General features: G+C 37.4%; 1 protein-coding gene across 2 annotated transcripts in view; it reads left to right on the forward strand.

Moving 5' to 3' along the window:
- Positions 1 to 24,885, forward strand: part of mettl15 (methyltransferase 15, mitochondrial 12S rRNA N4-cytidine) — an 83,089-nt gene extending 58,204 nt beyond the window's left edge. For both annotated transcript variants that reach the window (XM_057331466.1, XM_057331456.1), the window contains exons 4-6: positions 9,467 to 9,658; positions 12,903 to 13,081; positions 24,032 to 24,885. In XM_057331466.1, coding sequence (XP_057187449.1) covers positions 9,467 to 9,658; positions 12,903 to 13,081; positions 24,032 to 24,489 — 829 coding nt within the window. In that variant the 3' untranslated portion in view covers positions 24,490 to 24,885. The remainder of the gene's footprint in view (positions 1 to 9,466; positions 9,659 to 12,902; positions 13,082 to 24,031) is intronic.
- The last annotated feature ends 684 nt before the right edge of the window (positions 24,886 to 25,569 follow it).

Genomic DNA, 25,569 nt, shown 5'->3' on the forward strand with positions numbered 1-25,569 from the left:
TCTGTCTCGCGCTGCGCACTCGCGCAGATCTCGTCACACCGGAATTTACAAAAGTGAGCAAAAGAGCGTATTTACTGATTAACATTCAATGTTTTTCAAACAATACAGAATAAAAATGGTTCAAATGACCCATCCTGCATCAGGAGTAGACTCTGAATTTCAGCTCGCGCATGCAGAATTTACATGTCCGCCGATGCCCAATACCTGTGACGGGACGCGGTGTGATTAAGATACAGCATACAAAACAAACACATAAATAAATGTTATATGTAGCCTATACCCATAGTCACAGCACAATCTGCTGTACGAAACTACAATGTGCGCCGGCATCTTAACATCAACCTGTAATAAACCATGGGCAAACCATTCATGTAATTATACAACAGCTGCACGGCGACAGCACATAGAAATCAACCCGACACATACTAAGGCCCGATTCACATTTTCGCGTCTTTTCCGCACGCATATTCGTTATTTTAGATGTTAAAATAGAGTTATTATTATAGCAGAGTTATTGCAAGGTATTTTCAGTGCATATAATCCATATATCCTTTGTTTATACCTCCTCGTCTCAACGGCTATCGTGGCCCATGGTTGCTTAGCGACGACAGACGCCAGGAGAGCGCAAAGTCCAGGTGCTTTGGAAAAAAGGAGAACGCAGTGCAGCTCGCGTTTTCCGTGCGGTTTTAGAAGCGAAATGTGAATCGAGCCTAACTGTACACCTTTCAGCTACATTCTCAAATAAATAAATATATTATTGTCTTGCTGGCCTGCATGCAAAACTTTAAACGTGGCCTTTCTCTTTCAGTGTTGATGCTGATGAAGTCCCGCATGAGGGCATTAATGTCCAAGCTGTCCAGTGCAAAAAGTCTGAAATTCATTTTGCGTCTTTTGGACAACAAGACCGCTCGTGACTCTCGACCTTCACTAACAAATGCCATGACGTCATGTGGCTTAATGTAATAATGAATATTAGTGAATAGACAAATTAATACAATGCATTTTAGTTCTTTTTTGATAAAACATTTTTATTTATTTATTTTTGACAATGTTTACATTTTTCTTTCGCCCGACGACAGCACCCCTACTTCCCGCAGGTATGGGCAGTTTAAGTAATAATAACATTCATTAATATTGTTTTTATGACTCTTTTTTTTTCTCTCCCGCCAAAGACGTGAAGAGCAGCAGACACGTGCTTATTTTAACAAAAATAGTGCAGACACACAGAGGCGGTAAATGGATACACAACAGTAAACAAAATCCAGCAATTTCCAAGTATTTGTATCTGTCAATCTGTTTACTGTTTGCTATGTCTCCAACCTTTCGACCAGATTTGTGATATTTTATGAACCATAACGTTTTTATCTACATTTAGCATTAGCATTATTGATCAGCATATAAACATTTGTGACCCTGTGAAAACCCAGGCTAAAATCTCATAATCTAATTAATTATTAGATAACAAGCATCAAATATTAATTTCAAGCATTAATTTCACTAAGATTTCAATCTTTATAATGGCATTATTCAGTCAATATTGAAGATGTTGTTATATTTTCACAGAATATTCTGTAGTATGATTTTATGTAGAAAACAGTAAAAGATTTTAGCTGGGTTTTCACAAGCAGAGTCACATTTTGTAATGAACAACGTTCTAATTGGGAAATTATTTAAAGTTAGAAGTAGTTCTGGTATGAATGGTATGGAAAGGCTAATTTAGTAAGTACATTTGTTTTCTGTTTATGATGAGAGCGTTTTAATTGTTACTTTTGTTGTTTGTATGTTGTCAGTAGTTATTTATTTACAAATATTAATTATCAGACATCTATTAAGAGGGCCTTCCCCTAGCCACAGAGCCTACAATACATTCTGTGTATATCAAAATATAAAATAAATGGCCTGATAAAAGATCATATATATTTTTTATATATCCAGGTGGGCTAAATTGATTTAATATTTATTTATTTTCCAAAAACATTTTGTCCGGACCTCCGTTTGGAAGCAAATATAAAGACTGGACCTCTTGGAACTTTAATTAAATACCCCTGTTCTATTGTCTTTTTTTACATGAATACACAGTGTAACAACTGCTAAATAAGCTTAACATTTTTGTTTTCTCTTACATATCATTTTGCTTCAGAAGACATTTACTGACCCAGCAGAATTGTATGGATTACTTTTATGATGGATAAATTCGTTTTTTGGAACTTCAAAATATTGACCCCCTGTTCAATAGCATTACAACGCATGAAAGAGCCAGGATTTTATTTCATATAACTCTGATTGTGTTTGATTGTTTTACGGTGAACCATTCCTTTGAGCATTTACAGTTTATCAACTCTAAACATGGCTCATACTTGTAGGATTTTTGTAATTTTAACTTGATTATTATGATGAACATCTGCAATGATGAACCTTTTTAATTAGGCTACTCTAAATATGCATCATACTGTAAGCTCTTCAACCACCCCTGCAAAGACTTTTTTCACTCACACCAACTTTTAAGTAATTGTAATTTAACAATTTTTCTCAAGCAGTGTAGTAGAGCTTTACACGGTCTCTGGTGTTGCATTCATTACGTTTGAACCTGCCTTCGTGCGGCACTTGACAAATCAGGCACTGTGAAAACCGCTCACTTTTCCACACCTAATGACACTCTGACATAGCACCTCCCACTCAGACTGGGTTGCTAGGCATTATTGTCATATTGTCATGCACTGAATTATGTCTCCTTCCATTCTGCAAACTTTCTCTCAACTGCACGATCAGCTTTTTATATTAGAGCAGACTCGAGAGTGAAACTTTAGCCAGACGTTTCTCAGGAAACTCTCAGGAAACGGAATTACTATAATTGACAAATGAAAAGCACAAAAATGATTCATTTTCATTTTGACATTCTCAATTATTGTGTAAATATTGTTTCTTAAAAGAAAAACCTGTCAATTAAAAATTCAAGAATCGGTCAAGTGAAGCTCATCTTTGGTCAAGGCGTCAGGGTCACTGTAACATTGGTGAGCATGTTGACAAGTTATTGTTCTCAATCTCATTGACACATGAGATAAGTGACATACGTTTGGGTGTTTATGTGTGTTAGTTGTCAGTTGTCAAAGCATCAGATCATTGTCATTCCACACATTACCATTTGACATAATGCCTGCATAGATGTGTCATTAACATTATAGAACACCGGCCATGATAGTCTGTGTCGCAACAGTCTGTCCTCTGGGGCCCGTTTCAATAAGGAGGTTCAACCAACACCGAGTTAAAATGTGAAACTCTTGGTAAAAACTAGGTAAAACTCTTGAGTTTATTTACACCGAGATGTGAAACTTTGAGTTTTTGGTTTCAGAACAGCTGATTTGAGTTATTTCCATCAACTCTGGGTAGGCTTGAGTTAAGCGCATGCACCACGACTACGACAAGCCATGATCAATGGAGCTCCGATATTACGATTCACCATGGCAACGGCACAGAAGAAAAAGCAATAATGGTGGCATAAAGCGCTTGAGAGCGAGGCACTCTTTCGGCTCTGCATACAGGAGATTTACTAATCTGCTGAAAATGACTTAAATTTAAATTAATAAATAGATAAATGTACCAATAAACAGAAATGTAAAAAAAATCAGCAAATGAATGAATAAATGAATAAAACAACAGAAATAAAACAGAAATAATAAAATAATTTTTATGTTCTCACTCCCCATCAGTGCTCTAGTGATGACTGTGAGACGTCATGGTGTATAGGACACTTGTTAGGGTGTCAGACTGATCACCAGTTTGAACCCTGCTCGGAGCAGATTTGGGTAGGAATGGCTGTACGTTTAAATTAATTGTTTATTACCTTTATCACTTCATTTCTGCATTTATGTCTGTATTAATACATTTTTTTATTCATGCACTTTGTTTACACTTTATTAAGTCATTTCTCATCCTCCATAGAAAACTACCATTTGTGAGAAAATGTAAGGGAAAGAATATGCTCTGATATAATACACGGCCACGATGGCTGATGTTATTGATTGATGTTGAAGGATTGATGATATGTTTTGATATATCTAATTCACTGTAAAGAAAAATGGTAGTTTTCATGAAAATGCACAGGGAAATGACAAAATTCCACTCGGGTCCTAAATTGCTCTTCTGAAATCAAAGTACATGCCTATGAATTAGGGACATTTTAGTCACTGAGATGGTCTCTGTGTGATCAAAATGTGTGCCACGAATGACTGTATTAATGAATGAGTTACACTTTTTAAAGTTGCGCTTTAAAAAGGGGGAGGAGATCGAAAGAAACTCGAAAGAAATCTGCTCCTGACCAGGTTAGGTTCACAGAGTAAGTTACTATGGTTACTAGTTACCTCTCTTTTTGAAACGGGCTTGAGTTACCTCGCTTTCTCGGGTTTGAAACGGAATTCTGAAACGAAATGAGTTTCCCTCATTTCAGGGTTAATATACTCAGACTTTTCACTAAACCTCCTTTCTGAAACAGGCCCCTTGTCAATTTCACTATCTGTAGTGAAGACACACAAACAATGTGTAGATCTTGCCCAGTTTATCAGTGTTATCTGTACAGTACTGTCATGTCATGTCATGTTGCCATTGCCATTTTTCATGATATTATTGTTGTTATTTTTATTTTTTTCTAACTACACTTACATTTATTCATTTGGCAGATGGTTTCAGTGTATACATTTTGTCAGTATGTGTGTTCGCTGCATCAGACACATGACTTTGCGCAACTGAAACAGAAACCTTTTTTGCACTTTGCTTGTTTCCTTTTTTGTTGCTTTTTTGCTCTTTTACTTCTTGCTTTTTTACTCTTTTACTTCTTGCTTATGCCTGAATAATTAGGCTTGGTTTGGAAGCTTCATTTGGGGTTAAGCTCAAGAAAGGTATTTTGCAGTAAGGCCTTACATTTAGGACAGTTTTGTTTTATTATGTGTCTATGCAAGACCTTTGGCATTTAAAGAAAAGGAGAGCGGGGAAAGGTCTGTTCAGGATTTAATCAGTGTTTTTGCTCCCCTATTGATCAGACAGTGTCAGGTCGCCATTGCATTTTCACTCTGTGAAATGAGTAACAGACATGAAACATTGTTTACCGGTCTTCATCTTATTCACAGATTTAGGTATATTTGGTTTTCCTCTTTTGAAGAGACCCCTTTAAAACAAGCGTACAGCTATGGTTTTTATCTCAAGCTTATAATAAAATATGATGTACATGCCCACCAAGCTAAGTATAATAGTCAGCAAAATATAACACACTTTCATCCAACCCAAACCTCTTCTGAGACTACATCAGCGCTCTCAAGCAGAACCAATGTGAATCTTGACTATATTGTGAAGATTCAGTAATGAAAATCCAAGTTGCAGAGTCACCCGCTGCTGGTTTATATACAGTATTCAGAAAATACATTTTCCTGCTAGAACTGAATATCTGAAAGTGTTTTGTATATTTCATGTCACAATCTTGCTTTGCCAAAGCTTAATTAGCTTGAGTGGTCAGAATAGTTGTAGTTGTTTGCGCTCAAGTTGGTTGTTATTGTAGAATAAGTTGTTGTTGCTTATGGCAAATGTAAGGTTGATTTCACACAAAATATGACATGAAAATATTTGGTCAAAGAAATTAAGAAAATTAAGCAGAAATAAGTCCCAGTGAAATTAAAAATGACTATTCTTATTTTTTCATGAAATATTGCAGTGTTTATGGTAAATAGCTCATCAATGTTTTCTTTTTAAATTCATGTACCCTCATAAACTTTAACTAAAATCTGAAAATGCACTTCTGCCCTGAAATAACTATCCATCTCAACTGATGTAAACTAGACGGCTTGGCCGGAGCATCCGTTAACTCCTCCCCTTCAACTGTCAGTCTGCTGCCAGCTTCATTTCAAAAAATGCATCAGCTGTTTTTACACATCCAATCAATTCACAGTGAAAAACGCAAGCCACGCCCACTAATTTTCGCTTTTGAAATTCCTTTTCACTCGGAAATGTGTCAGAATACGGAAGTAAAAATGATCGCAATTTACGGTTCACAGGGACTTTAATTCATATATCGAGTGCTTTAATCAGATATTGGAAAACCCACTTATGATAATATTTTGTTAAAAGCCACCAAGAAACCTTTGAGGCCCTAAATTGACTGCGTATCGACGCAGGCAGCGTTCTGCTTTTCAGAAGCTCTATACGTCTCCTTCCAAACTCGCCAATCCATGGACAGGGTGGGTGGAACGGGGTTATACCGCTTTTGCGGAGTGTATGTGTTTGTGTGGGCGGGCGGGCAAGAAAATGCCTCACTATAGATTTTAATGAAGGTACTGAGCGAACGAGGGGGAGGGAAAGAGCGACAGAGAGATAGAAAGCCCCTTTCATGGCGCAGAAAACTGAGGGAAGCCCTTGCAGCGGGGCGGGAGCTGAGTGGCTCCCTCACCTCGTGATCTTTCTGCCTGGCGTGGGTGTGTGGACACGGGCACCCCGGGGTCCTACGGGTAAAGCTCTTGGCCGGCCACGAGTAGGAGAGGAAGAATACTTTTGATAACCTTGGAGGTGGATTTAATGTTCTCCACTCAGAGTCTCATCTGTGAGGAATTGAGGTGGAGACGAGGAGCAGAATCTTAGTATTTAACATGATGAAATGCCCATATATGTGTGTTTCTGGATACATCAGTCGTTATTTCTGTCAGGAGCCACATTGTGCGGATCAGTTGTTAGTCATAGCTGTGAAGTCCCTTCAGATGAAAGAAAGTGGATTAAAGCACTAATGAAAAAGAAAAAACTAGGCAGTTACGCATTGACACCCACGAGTCCATCTGAATGATCGAGGATTAAAGAGTCATCTTCAATACTCACGTCAACCCAACACCTCCACTTCAAGTCGAATGTAACGCTCATCACGATCATACTCTATCATTCATATTCCCCTACACACCGCGCGCGTGTGTGTCGACGTGTTAATGTGCCCCACAGAATAATTGCAGAGCCCTTTGCACTGCGTTGTTTTTCTCTCGTGTGTTCACATGCGTTTGAGGGTTTGTGTGTTTGTTTTTCAATTAAATTTAGGCTGTGACAGCGTTCTCTCTCACACACAACCCTCATCTTCATGGTCTCCAAGGTGATAAATAAATGATATTTTGTTACCTTCCCTGTGGGACGCGTATTATTTGGTCTATCTCTCTTTCCTTTTTATGAGCTGCAGTAGTCTTTGGCCACCCACTGAGAACTTAGTGTCTAGGTAACCAGCCCCACAGTTTGTTCAGCTCTGCAAAATTTAAATTGTGGATTTGTGTGGCAACTTTTGGCTGTTATATAAGAATGGAAAATCCCAGGTTCAAGGACCAAAAGCAATTTTTTTCTAAAATATTACACATTCTTATTTGGCTTTAAAGGGTACTTGAAACATTATTTTGCTTGATTTTTTTCCTCAAAATGATGTGACTTAGCGTTCTCTGAATTCTTATCAAGTCTAAAGCACAGACTTTTTTTGTGAAACAAAAAGGTTCTTCGGATGTTTAAGGTTCTTTATGGAAACATTCAGACAAATGGTTTGCTGTTCTATGGCCTTTCTTTGCCGAAAGAGGTTACATATTTAACGCGTTCTGTAGAGCAGTTTGTCCGTTTAGGGCTACTGTAGAAACAACATGCACTGTAAAAAATTTCAAGTTGTTTCAACTAATTATTATTTAGTAGCTAGTTTCACAGAAATTTTAAGTTCACTCAATTTCTGTCTCCAAAGTGTTACTTGAATTGTCATTTTTTTGTTGGCCCAAACTTGACTCAAACATTAAAAAGTATGTTTGCTCAACTAAAACGTTTTAATCTGTATTTTTTTAAAACTACAGCAAATTCAGTTTTAGCATTAATTCTATGTGTTTTATGTTATTTAAACTAAGATTTATAATTTGATTATCATAACTTCACGTCACATAAAAAAAGAAGACAAATGAACTTATAATCGCCTTTATTTTTGAATAATTTGCATATAGTCAAGTATACAGAGACATTGTAGATGAAACAGAACAGTCACGTGCCAGAAGTAGTGCCTCAATGAACCATTTGGCAACCTGTTGTAGAAAGAAAATAACAATTTAGCTCGAAATGCTTTTAAAATAATTTAAAATATTTGTTAATTGTTGCAACCAATTATTTTACTCCACATTGTAACATACACCGGAGTGAAATAACGGTCCGACCCTAAACATGACTCACCCCTTCCCAAAAAGCGCCATTTGGAAATATCCTGTTTCAAAACGCATGATTTTATCATAGATGGGTGTTATTACGTTTGCACACACAATACGCATTCAACATGCTTGCGTTCCAACGTTGCATTACTGTGTTTAACTCTGTTTGGTAGATTTCAGTAAGTTTAAAAAGTTTAAAATTACATAGCATGAGAGAAAGACAGTATTCACTTCATGCCATCACTTCGGACACAAGAAAATATATAATAAAATATAATACAACACGCCAAAATTAAACCTAAAACACACTACAATAATACAACTTTTAAAATGACATGTTTTATGAATTAAACAAAGTGAAAGACTACTTACCCTTGACTTGTTTTAGCTCCTTCCCTCGAGATGCTTGCTACGTCTCACTTCTAAACACAACAAAACACATAACATTGAATACATTGTATGTTTTTGTCGATGAATTTGGTTAAAAAATTGTATTTATTCAGTGCCAGTTCCCTTTGGTAAAGCTTGCCTCCGCGAAGTCACCCAGGCAGGCACATCGCATTGAATCAAATAAACGGTCAGATCCTTCTGCATATGGAATCATGGAATTTAAAATTTGTGATGCTCTTATGCATTTATTACCAAAATTAGGACATGCTATATTCAGGTTAAGTTTATATATAAAATCTTATATAAAATGTTGTGGGAACCACTTCTCTTTCGCTTCCGTAATGCTGTATCATCATATATTGGCTGGATTTGGGTTTATTAGTCCGTTCAACTTTAGCCACTCTGAATGTTGACTGAATTAGAAAATAAGTCTTCATTTAATGTTTAAAAATATGTTTGCAGGCTTAATATAACACGTCTCAAATAAGTTCAAACAATAATATTAGTTCAACTGAGATATTTTTTGCTCTTCGAACATTTTATTGATTGGCGTTTTTACAGTGTGGTGAATTCCATGCAAGGGGACCCGCGGTGTATGTAGATAGAAATAGCTCATTCTAAGGTAATAAAAACAACTGTCTTCAGAGGTGTATAAAGAACTTACATAATGAAGCGTTATGTATATTATATTGCATTTCTGTCAATTGATCCTCCAAAAAATTACACACGGCACCTTTAAAAAATACATTCTCTGAGAATTTTTGACTAAAAATGTCACATCCATGATGCTGAAATTACCTAAATATCAATATTCTTTTATTTTTTCATTAACCATTTTACTGAACCACAGTACCAACACAGCATGTTTTTGTTTTCTTTTTATTCTTTCTTTTTAGGGGCCAGGTGAAGCCAGTTCTAGGAAGGTTCAGTGAGCTGGATAACCTGCTACCAGCATTGGGTTTAGGCCCAGGACGTGTGGATGCTGCCCTTCTAGATGCTGGCTGCTCCTCCATGCAGATGGACACAGCAGAGAGAGGCTTCTCCCTCAGCAAAGACGGACCCCTAGACATGAGGATGGACGGAGACAGGTTTGATTATTAAATCAATTCACTGCTTTTCATACAAAAAGTCTCATTATCTCTATTATTCCAAGCATCATTTGTACTATTATGCCTGATTCACTTTAGATATACACTGGTGGACACAGTTATTATTCTTGCCTCACTCGATGTGTAGCCACATATTGATTACATCTACAGAGTCTCCATGCCTCTGTATTATAGCTGTTAAAAACTAATTCTGAACAGGTGTAAGGCATAACCTAATTACTGCTTTATACAATATGAAGATGACTAAGCACTGCAGAGCCAAGCGATTCATAGACAGGGTTTGCGGGACGTTATATCGTGTTGTATCTGTAAGAGATGGTGGTTTGAATGGACAGAACGATTTTGCTAGGCGATGGACAAAGAGAAAGAGAGCCAGAGCAGTTGAGGGCCAGTGTATTGTACAGCGCTGTGACAGTGGGCCCCTCTCGGTCTATAGGAGAAATAAACCTAACAGTTCTTGGCCACCACTGACTACCATAGAAGGAAAAATGATTGTATAATTGTTTTCTTCTGTTGAACACAAAAGCAGAGATTTTGTAGAATGTAGGAAAACAAACAGGTATGGGGCACTTTTGACTACCATTGTAATCTTTCCTACTATGGTAGGCAATGGTGGACAAGAACTGTTTGGTTACAAGCATTTTTCCAAATATCTTTCTTTGTGTTCATCAGAACACAAAAACACAGATTTGGAACAACTCGAGCGGGAGTAAATGATGAACGAATTTTCATTTTTGGTGAACTGTCTCTTTAAGAGGGTATTGGGATGTTGTGTTTCTTACAGTCACAATGTCCTGGACGGGTTTTACTTTGTGTATTCTACAGTAATAATACAATGCAATTCATTTATTTGTGTACACAAAGACAGTAAAACATGATCTAAAAAGCTTTACTGTTTGCATTTTATTATAATTATCCATGATGGAGGCCTTAAGCATGAACAAACCTAAATTTATAAAGGTGGGGATTTATAAATTTAAAAAAAAATTATAAATAAAAAAGATTTTATAAATTTATAAAAGAAGGGATTCCTGAAGGATTTTAGTGAGGTAAACCGCAGTTTATATGTGACCCTGTGTGTGAAATTCAAGCTAAAGTCGCAGTCTGTTTATGAGAAACATCAAAATACTCATAGCCAAAAACAGGTAATGTGTGTTTTGTATGAATATCATGAATGATTGTATGAGATAAAGTACTCAATTCTCATTTATAATATGATAAATACTGAAATTAATATAATTTTGCACAAAAATACCAGACGTTGCCTTTGTAAACATAGATTTCAATCTCTAACATGGCATTATCAATATTAAAGATATCAAGGTTATATTTTTAAATTATGTTCTTTATATTATGTTGGATAATTGTTTGTGGATATCCGTAAATTGCAAAAAATGTAGCTGGGTTGAGTCACATATATCTCTTGACATAGAGAAACAGAGTCACATATATCTCTTGCTTTTGATTGGCTGGATTAGATGAACATGCCAATCCCAGACCTTCATTTGCAACTCCATTAATGCAGCCAATCCAAGTGTTTTTAATATATGTATTAAATAGACATTGCCAACCTTTTTAAGACAGTCCCTTTTGTAATCTGTTAACAGATTGTGAATCTTTGATAACACCTTCCTGCCCTGTTATCCTAGCATAGTGTTTTGGTCACGGTTATCAACTCTAAATCTACTCCTCTGTTACAAATCTGTTTTCTTATTTAAAGAAAAGTGAGAGGCTTTACGTTCTTATTAGGAAGTTTTGACAAAGTTTTCAGTGTGATAATGAGGTGGAAATCCCACCCACCATAACTGACTGTGAACTTTTCTGGGGGCGAGATGAAATGGTTGAAGAAAGAGAGGGAGTGAGAGGGACCCAAAGGAAAAAGAGAAAGGGCGAGATGTAGAGCAGGTTGATCCAGGTCCAGCCCACAGTATCTGAAAACACTTTATCCTCGTTCTGTCACTAAAACCAATGCAAGAATTAAACTTTACGACAGCATGACGCAGTCAGCCAACTCTAGCTGGCCTTCAAGAAGAACAGAACATACTTTGCATTAATCAGCATGTCTCTGTTTGAGTTACTCATGCTGTGCGCTTAGTTGTGCCCACATAAATAAAAAAAAACAGTTAGAAATATAATTATTCAAGGATAATCCAGAATGACATCAATTGCAAAAGAAATTATGGATTTTTCTTTATCAGTCGGAATGACTTGTTTAATAGATATCTCTTAATAGTCACTCAGTAGTACTCAATGGATATCTTAGAAGCTCTGAAGATACTGTGAAAAGTGATGGGAAAGTCATAAATGACTTAAAGGGATAGTTTACCCAGAAATAAAACGTCTGTCATCATTTATCTACCGTCATGTCATTCATAATATATGAGACTCTTTTTTTCTGTGGAACACAAAAGAAGATATTCTGAGAAATGGAAGTCAATGGGGACCAATGTTGTTTGGTTACAGACATTGTTCAAAATATCTTCTTTTTTTTGAATGTCATACAGGTTTGGAAAGGCATGAGGCTGAGTAAAGGATGTGAAAATGTTTCTTTTTGGTTAAAGGATCCCTTTAAACTGTTATTGTACATTCTAACTTCAATGTTGAAAGCTGTTTGGCATTATCAGTGCTGGTAAGGTTCAAAGTATACCACAGCATAACATTTTTCTACTTCTAAAATGAGGCAGTTCAGATGCGAATAGATGTAGTTTAAATATCGGGGAAAAAACTGCTCATACTTAATCATACTCAAATGTGTATCATGATATTTAGTGAAGATATAAATCAGTATAATCGACTTTGCATGCATCTATTGAAAACCTGCCGACTGAATTAGTTGCTGCTTATTAATATTTCATTTCACATGAAATGTTTTATTTATAATAGCAGGTTAATATATTTACCAAACAGGGATTTGTCTCTATAGGTGTTTAACTTTGTTTTATTGATCCCACTTCTTTCCAAGAGCACACATAAATGTTTTCCAAAAGCGAGAAAATATGAATGCATAATTGAGTGATATTTTTATATCTGTCACTAAGCGTTTTTCCCTCCAGTTCTGTCGTATGTACACATACACTCTCTTTTTATAGATCTCAAACCCACATCTCCCAGAGTGTGAAGGTGGGAGGGGTTTCGCTGGTGTCTTAGAGCTGTCAGGCTTGGCTTCTGTCAGCCAGGAACTCGTGACGTCAAGCTGCTTAATTGGGCTCCTCTTTGTGCGTAGGTACCCCGACATGCCCTGCGCGACTGACGTGGTCAATGCCTTAGATCAACAGGCGCTTGCGTCCGTGCTGGCTGCGTACGGGGAGGAACGGCACACCAGGAAAATTGCGGCGGCCATCGCACAGGCACGCAGCGTCTACCCCATCGGCCGGACCCTGCAACTGGCCAGCATCGTAGCAGGTACCCCCCTCATTAATTCCCTACACCATCTCCCTCACCAGAGGAAGACAAAACAGAAAGAAAGAGAGAGAGATATTAATGCAAAGTCTCCCTACGGGACCTATTTGTCCTGGAAAAACAGAAGGAAAGATCGACGCTGTTTCTGATCTGAAATCTCTGCCATCCTCCTTCCCCCTCTCATCTGTCTGAGTTTCCATCAGCAGCTCATCCTTCGCATTAGACAAGACAGTATAAAAAAACGAAACGAAGAGAACCGAGAGGGCGAAAGATAGCCAAAAGCTGCAGGTGGGGTGCCGTGCGTTTTTTCTCCCCTTAATTCGTATTTAGACTCACACTCCCATCTTCTCCTCCCCGCCCCCCGTATGCTTTGATTGTTTTCTCACACTCCCTGCCATCAACGGCTCCCTCCCTTTCTGTGCCCTTCTCTGCACCCCCACCAACACGCTTCTCCAAACACACGCATCACACATGCACCACATTGCAGCAGCTCGACGGTTTTTGATATTATATTTATCGGCTGCTTTATTTTTGCCGTTGCTGTTTCCATAGCCTAACGCCGCCGATGCGATGGAGAGAGAGAGAGAGAAACAGATCGAGAGTCAGTTCAGATGACGGTAGCACGAGGCGAGCACATGCGTCATGCAGGGAGAACAGGTGTGACTAAGGGCAGTTGTTTGATCTTCTTTGAAGAGCAGAGCGAGTCAACAACAATGTTTATTCCAATCAATCTGGAAGGTTCTGACTCTCGAGGGTCCCCGGGGGTCAGCGGTGGGCTGCCGGCCTCACCGTTGCCAGGGGAAGCGATTGATGGAGCGGGAGGGAGGGATGATATGTGCGGATTTGTATATTTGTGTATTTATTGGAAGTGTTGATGAGGGAATGGAAGGGGTTTAGACGCTATAACAATGGCTATCAGGGGACTTCACTCTCTTATGAACTCTTTGTTTCCTTACGTTTAGGGGCGGACCGATCACTGTGCCTGCCCCCACGTTTATTTTCTCAATTTTTTCAGGAGACAGATCTCTGCTGTTAGTTGCGCTGGTCGTTACTTTCTCTCTTTTTGCAATGGCCATGGCACTCTTCATGCAGATGTGTGCTTTGTTTGACGTCACTTCTTGTCTTTCAGCTATACATCTGAAGACCTGATCGGGGTTCTTCTTGAGCCATAACAAAACAGGGAATCCCCGACCAACGTCCTTAGCTAGTACTGTTTAATGAAACACATTAGAGAAAAGCCGAGGTCACGCCGGTCTAATGTGCTCATCAGTATGAACCCAGCTGGCGTGACAGAAGATTATCCAGATTCCCCAAGGAAAGCGTGCCTGGGTCCCAATGCACAGATCAGCTTTCTACATATCAGACCAGTTTGAGTCATAATGAGCATCAGCACAAAACTGGCTTAAGGCCAGACACTCGCAACCTCACTGACCCCAGCCGGCCACATGACTGTCAACCTATCAATCTAGCATCAACATTCACATTCATTTGGAATCAGAGTGAAATTCACAGGTTTTGACAGCATGGTTAAACAGTTGTTTAAGCTGCCGGTCAAGCTTTAATATCACTGTAAGAGACACTAATCAGCACGTTATTGATTACTGGTTGAATTGCAGACTTGTTGGAGCTCTGATTAAAATTTATCTTTGTTTTTCTTCGTCCGAGTTTCTTCAGGCCCACATCACAGTTTTACAATTAAGGCAGTCCTTAGAGTCCTTACTCCTATTAGTTAGAGTTCTCTCTCCACCGTAGCACTCTAACTTTATCTGGCAGTGTTGTACTACAGTTGACACATTTTTTCTGTTTAAACACTGAGTGACTCTTACTGAAATGACTTGAGTCGGGACCTAGCTTTGTTTGGATGATTAATTGGTTTGTTTACTGATTGTTTAAAACAAAACAAAACTTTGATTTCTGCTTAATATCTGTGTGGCGATGTGTGTGAGAATCTCTTTCTTTTTCGCATTCAGGATGCAGATTATAAATGTCGTCTTTAAGGAGTGGAGGGAATGCAGCCTGGTAGAGCTTAGCATCTAGCTATTCAATTAGTATTTAGCGGAAGCTTTTCATCCAAAGCTGTCAATTGTCCTCTTTGTGTAACTTGGGATTTAGTGTTTCATTCAGCTCCAGAATTCCATGCAGCGACACATTTCTGACATTCAGCCAACATGATGAAACTATGAGGAACAAAGTCACGATGGGTCTCAACGTGTTGGTGATACTGTAGGTAGCTTTTCACAGGGGGACTGACTAGTCCGTGATGCTGTAAAAACAGAACTATTTTCCACAAACGGGTGAAATGGCAAAATAGTTCCTTTGTTATAGAAATGTCTGAAACCACAGATAACGTTTGCAATTCAATGCCGATTCAAGGGGATATTCAAAAAACAATGTATACTGCCTTTCAGAAGTTTAGGGTCACTCGAGTTAAAGGTTTCTCATGACCTTGCCAATCTTTTGATCTTAAGGCGTATGCTTAAATGTCTGAAATCATTTTTGTAAACAAAAACAATTTCGAATTATATATTTTATTTTATTTAATGTTTTTGAAGAAGATGAGTTTGACTGAAAAATTAAATAAAAGCAGCCAATAGGAGCATGGCATAGATCTCAAGAAGCTGGCTGATATAATGCCAAGCTAACATTACTGCTTATTCTGGGCATTAATGGTGACTAGACTGAACATGTGAGCAGAGGGTGGGTAGAGTAGCCAAAATCTTTACTTAAGTAGAAGTACAAGTAACTAGAGAAATTGTTACTCAAGTAAAAGTAAAAGTCACTATTTTAAAATTTACTTGAGTAAAAGTAAAAAAGTATGCAATGAAAAAACTACTCAAGTAGCTAGTTACTTTACTTTGTATCTGATTATATAGGCCTACTACATAAAATTAATATTAACGCCAATATTTTAATATTACATTTTAATCAATATTTTTAATTATCATAAGCAGATATCTTTGCAATATACTAGAGAGACTAAAGAATAGACAAACACAGAAGAGACAAGCATTTCTGTAAATTTCATCTAGTCCTGATGTCAATGTAGTTTACACAACTTATTTAGAATAATAGACCATGTCAAACTAAAGCATGAACTAAACTCAGAGCATTTCCTAAGATGATGTAGAACATCTGCAGTGCTCTCTTAAATGAAATACACATTTTTGAACAAAGCTCATGTTTTCTCGTGTTGTGTCACGTGTGTGTTGTGAAACGCTCTTACTTGTAAACAAACAGTAAACAGTGAACCACATGCCCATCAACAAGTTTTCTTCCTTCTGTTCTTCAAATGTATATTTCTGCAAGCCCACGTCTCTGTGTCTGACAGGTAACGCGCATGTTGCGGTGTCTGACGAACAGGTCGCGCGGGTGCGCGCATATGGCGGGCATTTATCATCGCTGGCAAACAATATGACACATTTGCCGTTTTGATTGTATAGATATAGATTAATATCCACTTCATCCAACACTCTTTGTGTTCTGCGTGTTCTTAAGTTTCGCGCTACGAGGAGTGAGTAATGCTGCTTCAGATGATTCAGATCGTGCTGCGAACTGAACAATCATTTGAACTGATTCATTAGCCTATTCAAATGGTTTTGCCCATTGTTCAATTAATGCTTTCAAAAGAATCGACTCAAAAGAATCGATCACTCGGGAATGCCCGTAAAAAGAGACGACAACCTTGAAATAAACAACGCGTTTTAAAAAGCATATTTTAAAATGAAGGAACGAAGGAACGTCGCGCAATGTAAGTTATGTAACGAAGTAAAAGTACAGATTTTCTATTAGAAATTTACTCAAGTAAGAGTAAAAGTACACACTTTTAATTTGACTTAAAAAGTACATATTTTCCAAAATGTTACTTAAGTAAATGTAACGAAGTAAATGTAGCGCGTTACTACCCACCTCTGCATGTGAGTAAATGACCCTAAACCTCTGAACAGTAGTTTATATTATGTGTATATGTCTGTATATAAAATTGTATTACAAAGTAGAGATCTTTTCACTAGTAGTCTCAGAGTTTCATGCTTTACTGTGTACTTTAATTAAACTAAGATGAATAAATCTTTAGATAGTTGATTTTTTCTGTTTATAAGCCATTTTTAGGTGAGGCTTGAGCTTTATAATAAGGCCTTTGTAACATGTTTAACCAGGAGATTTTGCTCTTTTTTGTAAACTATTGTATACATTTTGAAGAAATGAAATATTGTTGTTTCATGAAAATTGTAATCAGTTCTGGACTTCCAGATGAGATTTCACATCTACCGAAAATCAAAGGGCGTCTCACACAAAGATAATCCCATATACCTTTTCAGGTACATTGTTTGATGCTTTAGCCCTATAGAACACTAAACGTTATCATATGAAAGCGGCCCAATTCTGCCATGGTCAAGTTTGAACCTGCAACCTTAGTATTTAGTAGCCCAGATCATGAACCTTAGCGTAAGGTTCATTTTATTAATTTCTCGGCAGCCTCGAGTCATCTTTGTGAACAGTCAACAGACTTTTTTCTGTTTCCCATCAGCCAATAAAAGCACTGCCCTTTAAACCTCAAATAACAGTCATGATGTTCAGTGTCCCTACGCGGCTTCTTGCTTTTATAAAGGGGATTTACTGGATAATAATGAAGTATCGTTCTTTCAGACTTAGCATAGATACTCCCAGCCTAACCCATGAATTGGAGGATTTTGTAATAGCCCTTTCTAAAGAAAACAGCATAAATTGGCTCTGTATAATAATCTAGAGCCCTATAAGCTTTTTTAGTGGACGCCTGATGTTGTCGGCATAGATTGGGAAATGTTGTACAAATTTCAGGGTAAACAAGAAGATGGAAGGCTTTAATTTTCTCTCTCTCTCTCTCTCTCTCTCTCCCTCTCTCTCTTTCTTGTATTGCTCTTCTCTTTCCCAGAGGTGAACAAGGAGAAATATGTAAGTGTCCGTGAGACAAATTTGTTGAAGATGAGTCATCATCTTGTTGTCATAGCGCATACAGGATAGAGTCTTTTTGCAAAAGATATTCACCCTTCAACCATAACAGTGTTTCATGACAAATGAGGAATAAATTAAAGGAATAAACCATGTACTGAGTCACAGCTCCATCCTGCGTCATTTTCAAACATGGGGCGTGCAAATTTAATAAAGTATTTAGCTATCTTAATCAACCTTTAGTAGAATTTGATCCCAGCGGATTACATTTGGAATTGTTAAAAGGATCATGACCACACAGGGCAAGACTTTGTGTGTTCTCTTGTGCTAAAATAGAGCTCAAGGGTGAAGAATTCAGGACATCCATGGCCAAGTATTACATGTGAAGCAGTATAGTCACTGTTTTTAACAATTCATAGACTTGTTTTGCTTTTCAGACATAGCGTTTAAAAAAATCAGTGTTGAAATACAGGGTTGTAAATGAATACATTTAACTATTATAAATAAGAATAATGGATTCAGTGCAATTCAGGTTTATTTATATAGTCCTTTTTACATGGTTGCATTGTTAAAGCAGCTTTACATAAAAAGTAATCATAAAAATGGAAAATGATTACAGTACATGTACAGTATATAATGCATACAGATAAGAAGAATACAATACAATACATAGTATTATTGAAAAAACAAAAAAAATCTTAACAGGCATCCAGCTCACATGGAAATGGCACATAAGCAGAAGATGATTTGCAATGATACCATAGAAAAAATACACCATGAAATTGCTATAGCGATTTTCAATTTCTTACTCAAAATTGTAAGACAACAAATGTGTATTTATCAGGAAGTGTTTGGTACTTATAATACAAGATTGCCGTTATTTCTCTGTAAAAAATACTTTTAAAGATCTCACTTCTGGATTTGCCGAATCAGAGGGTCAAATTATATTTGGACTAGAATATTTTAAAATTATAACTCTGCCTACAGTGCTTCATTCCTGAGCTTTTATTAATAGAGAGGGATTGCAAAAGGAAATCCGTAATTCAGTTCACGGCCAGACAAAGAATTATCCCTCTATTCTAACTGAAATGTGCTAGACTCCTTGAAGAGCAATCTCTCCCTTCATTACAGATGGGTGTCATGCAGTAATCACTTACATCCAAACAAAGACATACTGCCATTATCAAATCCATGAGCAGCTGGGTGTTACCCTCTAATCCTTCCCCTCATAAAAGGTTGACAAGCAATTACATTCATTTACATACACTCAACAAATATATGTGTTGTATGACTGACAATGTGTAAAACATTTTTTTGTGGTTTAAAGCAAGTGGGGTTTTTTTCTTTGCATAAAGGTTGGCAGAAAAAATGGTCTGACTGATTTTTTTTTTAAATGACAATTGACAGAAACCATTGAATGGTACAATATACAGCCCATTAGGCTTGTATGTTAACATTGTTTTTATCACAGGGAGTTCATTGTAAATTTATAGGTAATTAGACAGAGGCTGTCCCCACTGTCACGCCTGTCAGGATTCAAGGCCAGAGAATCGATAGAGATTGCTGCCTGAATGTGATGAGAGCACCCTTGAGGTAATAGAAAAACTCATTGGTGTTTTTATTGACACAGTATCTGTTAGGCTTGTTGGACAAAATTTGATTATTTAACGCTTTTTCCAAAATGAGGATATTTTCATTTTCTGTATTGCTGTCGTACATAAACAAAATTGTATTATTATTGTTTACAGTCTGCTAAACTCAAACTTGATTTTATTTGTTTGTGCATTATTGGCTTATGTTCCACAGGATGTTTTTATGTGTATATTTTTCAGATTTCCCTAACATCTATTATCTTTATTCTCTTCTTGTTTCTTCTCTTCTCTCTTTCATATTTTGCTGTTCCTCAAATCTTGGTTGGGATTGTTGGGTAGAGGCATGTGGTCTTATTGGCTAGTGTCTCACTTCTCCAAGTCCAGAAGTGCAAGACTTGTGAGATGCAACACCTCTCTTTCTTTAAATATATGTCTCTCCATCTCCTGCACTCATTCATCTTCAGCAATAACAGCAGCGGTTAACACACAAAAAGAAAAAAGCTTAGTTCTTGACAGCTAGCATGTATTGTCAATTTCAGTCAAATGATTTTTAAACAGGCTAACACAAAGGTTAAAGAATTAAAGCTGTCATTTAGAGAGCTGCTCCACTGATACTGTGATTTTCTATCAACTGGCTTTGTTGTTAAAGATACAACTTTTGTAGTTTTATCTGTACATACTTAAATACATTTATAAATTAAAAATAAATTATTATTTATTTTTTATAAATTATAAATGAATTATAATAGCAACAATTCTGTTAATACTAGAGATGCACTGATACTAAATTTCTCCACCGATCCCTATACAAGTAGTTGATTATTATAAGTGATATCTGCCGATACTGATTCAGAAGATTAACTGAATGTTATTAATTTATATGGACCTTACTCCAATGACTATTAGTATTGAACATCAAACCGGTGATGTTTCTTAACATGTTCTATATGCAGTGCACAAATTCATTGCATTTTCTTGTCCTTTTTTGATTGACAGGATATATCGGCCTGATCATTGGCTGTTTTTAAACTACCAGAAAAATTGCTTTTATCAATCCGATACCAATTATTGGTCGGTATATCAGTGCATCTCTAATTAATACTATACTATTAATACTATAAAATATTGTTAAATGTATTTCCTGCACAACAGCAAACTCTCAGGGTTCACAAGACAACACAATATGAATTGAGGCATTGCTGTATTTTCATCAACACATCACAGATGTGTTAAAACATATGTGATTATGCAGTTCAGATGCATGAATAAACATTCATGATAGGAACTCAAAGGCAGCAGACCTGTGCTTTAATATGAACAAGGACTATAGGCAACTATAAAACAATAAACATTTGAAGAGTTTGGTACCAGAACTCTATAAATCCATTTTGATTAATTTGAGTAAAAATGTGTTTTCTTTACAAAGAAAGTGGCAAGATGAAAACCACTATTTTCTGTTTCAACGTTTCACATAGCATCTTTAGGTTCTAGTTACTTATTATACGGCTCATTTAAATGCTTGATTCTGATTGGCCAGTCGCGACATTCCAAGGGTTGTTTTTTTCAAATAACAACTGCTCAAAACTAATAACACCATGTAACCCGGATGCTGCAAATCATTTTGAGAGGGGCAGTTTTATATTATACAAAAATTAATTATAAATATGTATTTTAATAACATATATGACATTATATTTACAAATGATTAAACCAGTTTGCCTGTTCGTGACGCTTGAATGTCGTTTCTTAGTTTAAAACTTTTTAAAGTTAGTTTTTATTTAAGACTTTTCCTCGCGGAAGGTCTGCATTCGGTAAAAATGAGCTAATAAAATATTTCAAATTCACATTTTATGTCCAGTTTTTTTCTCATGTAGAAAGCAGCCGTGTAATAAGCGGGATACAAACAAATACAGAAATGCGCTGCAAGTACCACAAACGACAATGGAAGTGTTTCCGGGGGACTCGAAAACTGATGCACCATGGTTGGGACGCGTGTCATTTCTGTGAGATTACAATCCGAAGTGAAAAAACATGTTCAGTTCAAAGGGCACTATGAACGGCGTAACTGTTAGGGAATAAGGGAACATTTACATCACTTCGATAGAAGTGGAGAGGGAAAACCACCCAACTGCGCTGCTTCACGAGTCAGAAAAGCAGTGGACGAGTTTACATATAGTGATTTTACTATTTTAAATGATCTTTAATTCTATGATTTGTTTCACATAAATCTGTTATTTTACTTATAGTAGCATTGTTATTGTACTACATTCGAGATGATGAATGAATGCCTTCACTGTTTATATTTTTATTTTATTATGGAATTAAAAGACGTTACATATGCGTGAGAGTATTCATTTATTTAGCTATTATCGTACAAACTAATGTTAAAGTTGTAAGAGGCAGACATTCTTTTTTATTATTTTAGGTTTGCCTCAGAAATTAATATGGCTGCACATATGTGAAAAAAAGCACACAAGATGAAACCCACACACATCTTGACATGGTTGACCTAATTAAAATGTATTTTCTTATTGCTAGAGTTACAGTAGAGCTTCACATATATTAATAGTCAAAGCCGCAGCAGTCAAATAAATAAAAGCATAAACAATGGTGCATCAGTTTTCTGAGTCCCCCGGAAACACTTCCGTTGTCGTTTGTGGTACTTGCAGCGCGTTTCTGTATTTGTTTGTGTTGCGAGAATTTGCGTTTTTGTATTTGTTTGTGTTGCGAGAATTTGCAGCACGTTTCTGTATTTGTTTGTGTTGCGAGAATTTGCAGGGCATGTGTCGCCAAACTAATGAAGATGCTTTCTGAATTTGCTGGTGTTTTTTCGGTTTGCATGTGTTTTCTTCCGTTGCAGCGCGGTGACACCTAGCGGCTTCCGTAGTTAAATACCTGAAAAAAGAAAAATGTCACCCGGATTTGTGTGGTTGTAGTATTTTTAAGCATTAATTATTAAAAGAAAAAGAAAAGTTTTATTAAAATAAGCATTTCTTACTTTTTTATGTATTAACAAGTTAGAAAAATACAGATTTTTTTATTATGACATCTGGCATGCTTGGGTATATAATATGTAAAATCAAGTACAAATTGCGTTTTAAGTACTAAACTCACAATAGAAGTCTGTGGGGCTCTGGGATAAACCAAAAGCATAGTCACAAGGATTTGCAAGAGTTAACATAGTGATCATTTGATATAATCACATAAATATATAATCGTATACAGGAATTGTGTTTGCTAATCATGTTGGTAGCACATAACCAAAAATCTGCCCAGAACAATAGTTCCACTGCTAAAAGTAGAATTTAAACAGCCTTATAGCTATAGATTTTATATGTTTTAAGAACTTATTCAAGCGTTTAAAACAAAAATACTTGAACCCTCCAGAATGCCTTCCTCCACAAACGTCCATTGTACATCACTGTAATTTTACTCCCAAATATTTTTTGAATCCTGAATACTCTTTTTACCAGCTAACCAAATTTAAGTAACCTCTTGTATTACTGCTGCTGTATAACATGAGCAGATTTTCTTTTTTCCTGCTCACCAGCAATTTTAGGCTGTGCATGTTGTCAGTTCAGTGAAGAACGTCACCTCCTCTTGCTCTGACTGAGCCAGTTCATCTCGGCACAATATACAGCACGGACCTATCTCTCCATGAGCTTTGTATAGCAGCCTGTTTATTTTCAAAACCACTGTGTCATCACACAGTGATCTGAAATAAGCCCCTGTGTGTCCCCAGCAGTGTGCATCTTTCAGTGGCTTTGTCTTGTTTGTTTATCTGGTCTTGTCTTAAAGTGCACTGCACCTTTTTGTTCTTCATAACAAAATTCTGTCTCGATTGTTCCTACAAAAAGCACCTGTTTATGCCCTTCATCTCTTATATACTTAAATAAAGCTAGAAAAGGGCAGCATCACTTGATCACAAGGACCATTAACCCCATAGCTTAGTCATTTTGTTTCAAATAATTAATATAAAAAAGCGAAAACCTAACGTGGGGTTATGGTGATGTCAGTTTGAATGTTGGACCTTGAGATTTATTAACTTTGATGTAAACATGAAAAAAAAAACAGATTGAAAAATTACTATTTTAGTAATTCAAACATTGCCTTGTCAGTCTTTATCCTTCTGTGTTAAAAATGATCAAATGCAAAAACACGTAAATTGCGAAGTTATTAGTCTTTAGTATAGGTTTTATTCAGTTCATGTTTAGACATAAACTAAAACTACAAACTTAAATGGAGCTTCTCAAAAAGAACATCACATGAAGCTCAGAGTCACATCTGGAATCTTATTGACACCTATCCTTTGCATCACATTTTTTCAGAATGTGGCTGGAACATTTTGACATTCAACATATGGAAAAAAAAAATGCAAAAGAACGATCTCTCTTGTACCGTAAAGTGATCCTTTCATCTTTCTTTCCCATTGTAGGAGCGTTTCCAGCCAGCGCTCTGTTTGCCCGCCGCGACCGGCTGCAGAGACCTTCACACGTGGCCACCAAAACCTTTCAGGCCTTACGGATATTTGTGAACGATGAGCTGAACGAGCTGCACGCCGGATTGTATATGGCGCAGACCCTGCTCCGTCCCAAGGGGCGACTCTGTGTTCTCACCTTCCACTCCTTGGAGGATCGGCTGACCAAACGCTTCCTCCGTGGAGAGGACCTGGCCGCACCGCCGCGTCTCAGCATTCGGCAGCGAGCCAAAGCTCGGCGTGAGGCAGTGGAAGAGGAGCGTGAGAAGGAGGAAGAAAGTGAAGATGAGGAGAAGGGACTAGAGGGCGCGTATTGGGTCATCCCTCAGAAGAAGGTGATGAAGCCGAGTGAAGAAGAGGTGCAGGAGAACCCGAGAGCACGGTCGGCTAAACTCAGAATGGCTGTAAGACGATAGAGAACGTTGCTCTTATCTTGTAACAACTGAGATCAGAGATTCTCTCAGAGAAACTTTTATCCATGTTTGGGTTCACCATCGTTTTGAAAGTGCACAAAATAAGACATTTCGTATGGGATCAAATTATTTATGAGGTTCTGAATGAAGTTCATGTAGTCAATTATAAACTATCGTCCACAGAGTATGACGAGTCGATTACTGATCTCTATATACAGCAAATTTCCTAAAGCCACATACAAAATCTCCTAAAACAATTCAAGAGAAACTACCGGCCTGAATGGTCTGTGGGTGTTCAAGGTTGAGTTCATCGCCTACCTGCTGAGTAACTGCCACCCAATTACACCAATAAATATACTTTACCACATTACTGGCTCTGTTACTTCAGCTCATAGCCAAATGAAGTATCACTTCACACGTGGGTTTCATCCAACTCTCACCTCTTTCCGACTCGTTTTTTTGCATTCATGACTATAGTGCTGAAGTCCGACTGCGTCCTATGAAGTTTCTATTAACAGCTAAAACAAGCCAGTGTGCGGTCATAGCTCACTCTCCCTCATCAGCAGCCGTACAAGAGGTCAAGACAATTCTAAAGTGTGGGAGAAAGACATTTAATCTCAGATGAAATATATGCAAAAAGTTTGACACATTTAAATAGTGTACATCAAAAACACGTCGGGCGCATACATGGCCACGTTTAGAGCCAAATCGGCCAATGCAGAGGTGGAGAGAGAGCAGGAGACGAAGAGATTGCATCTCTATGCGGCGGCCTCTCTCCCTTTGTTGAGCTAGTGGGGGTGAGTCACACACCTGCAGGACTTGGGTGGGATTCCGCTGCCATGGTAATGCCGAGCGCCTCGTGTACTGTACGCCGGCCCCTGAGTTTGCGCTCAGATCTGAATCAAATACCCAAACACCACACCGGTAGCGTGGAACGGGATGACAATATTTTCTTTGAGCTCGCAGCCTCTGGTTTTAACACCTCTTCACAGTATATCCGTTCACTCTGCATGACAATGTAAGCAGCTGTTGAGTGCTAAGTTTGTCAAACTGTTCTGTTGGAGTAGGACAAAAATACCTTTT

This window comes from Triplophysa rosa, linkage group LG1, assembly GCF_024868665.1.
Source record: "Triplophysa rosa linkage group LG1, Trosa_1v2, whole genome shotgun sequence".
NCBI classification, from domain to species: Eukaryota; Metazoa; Chordata; class Actinopteri; order Cypriniformes; family Nemacheilidae; genus Triplophysa; species Triplophysa rosa.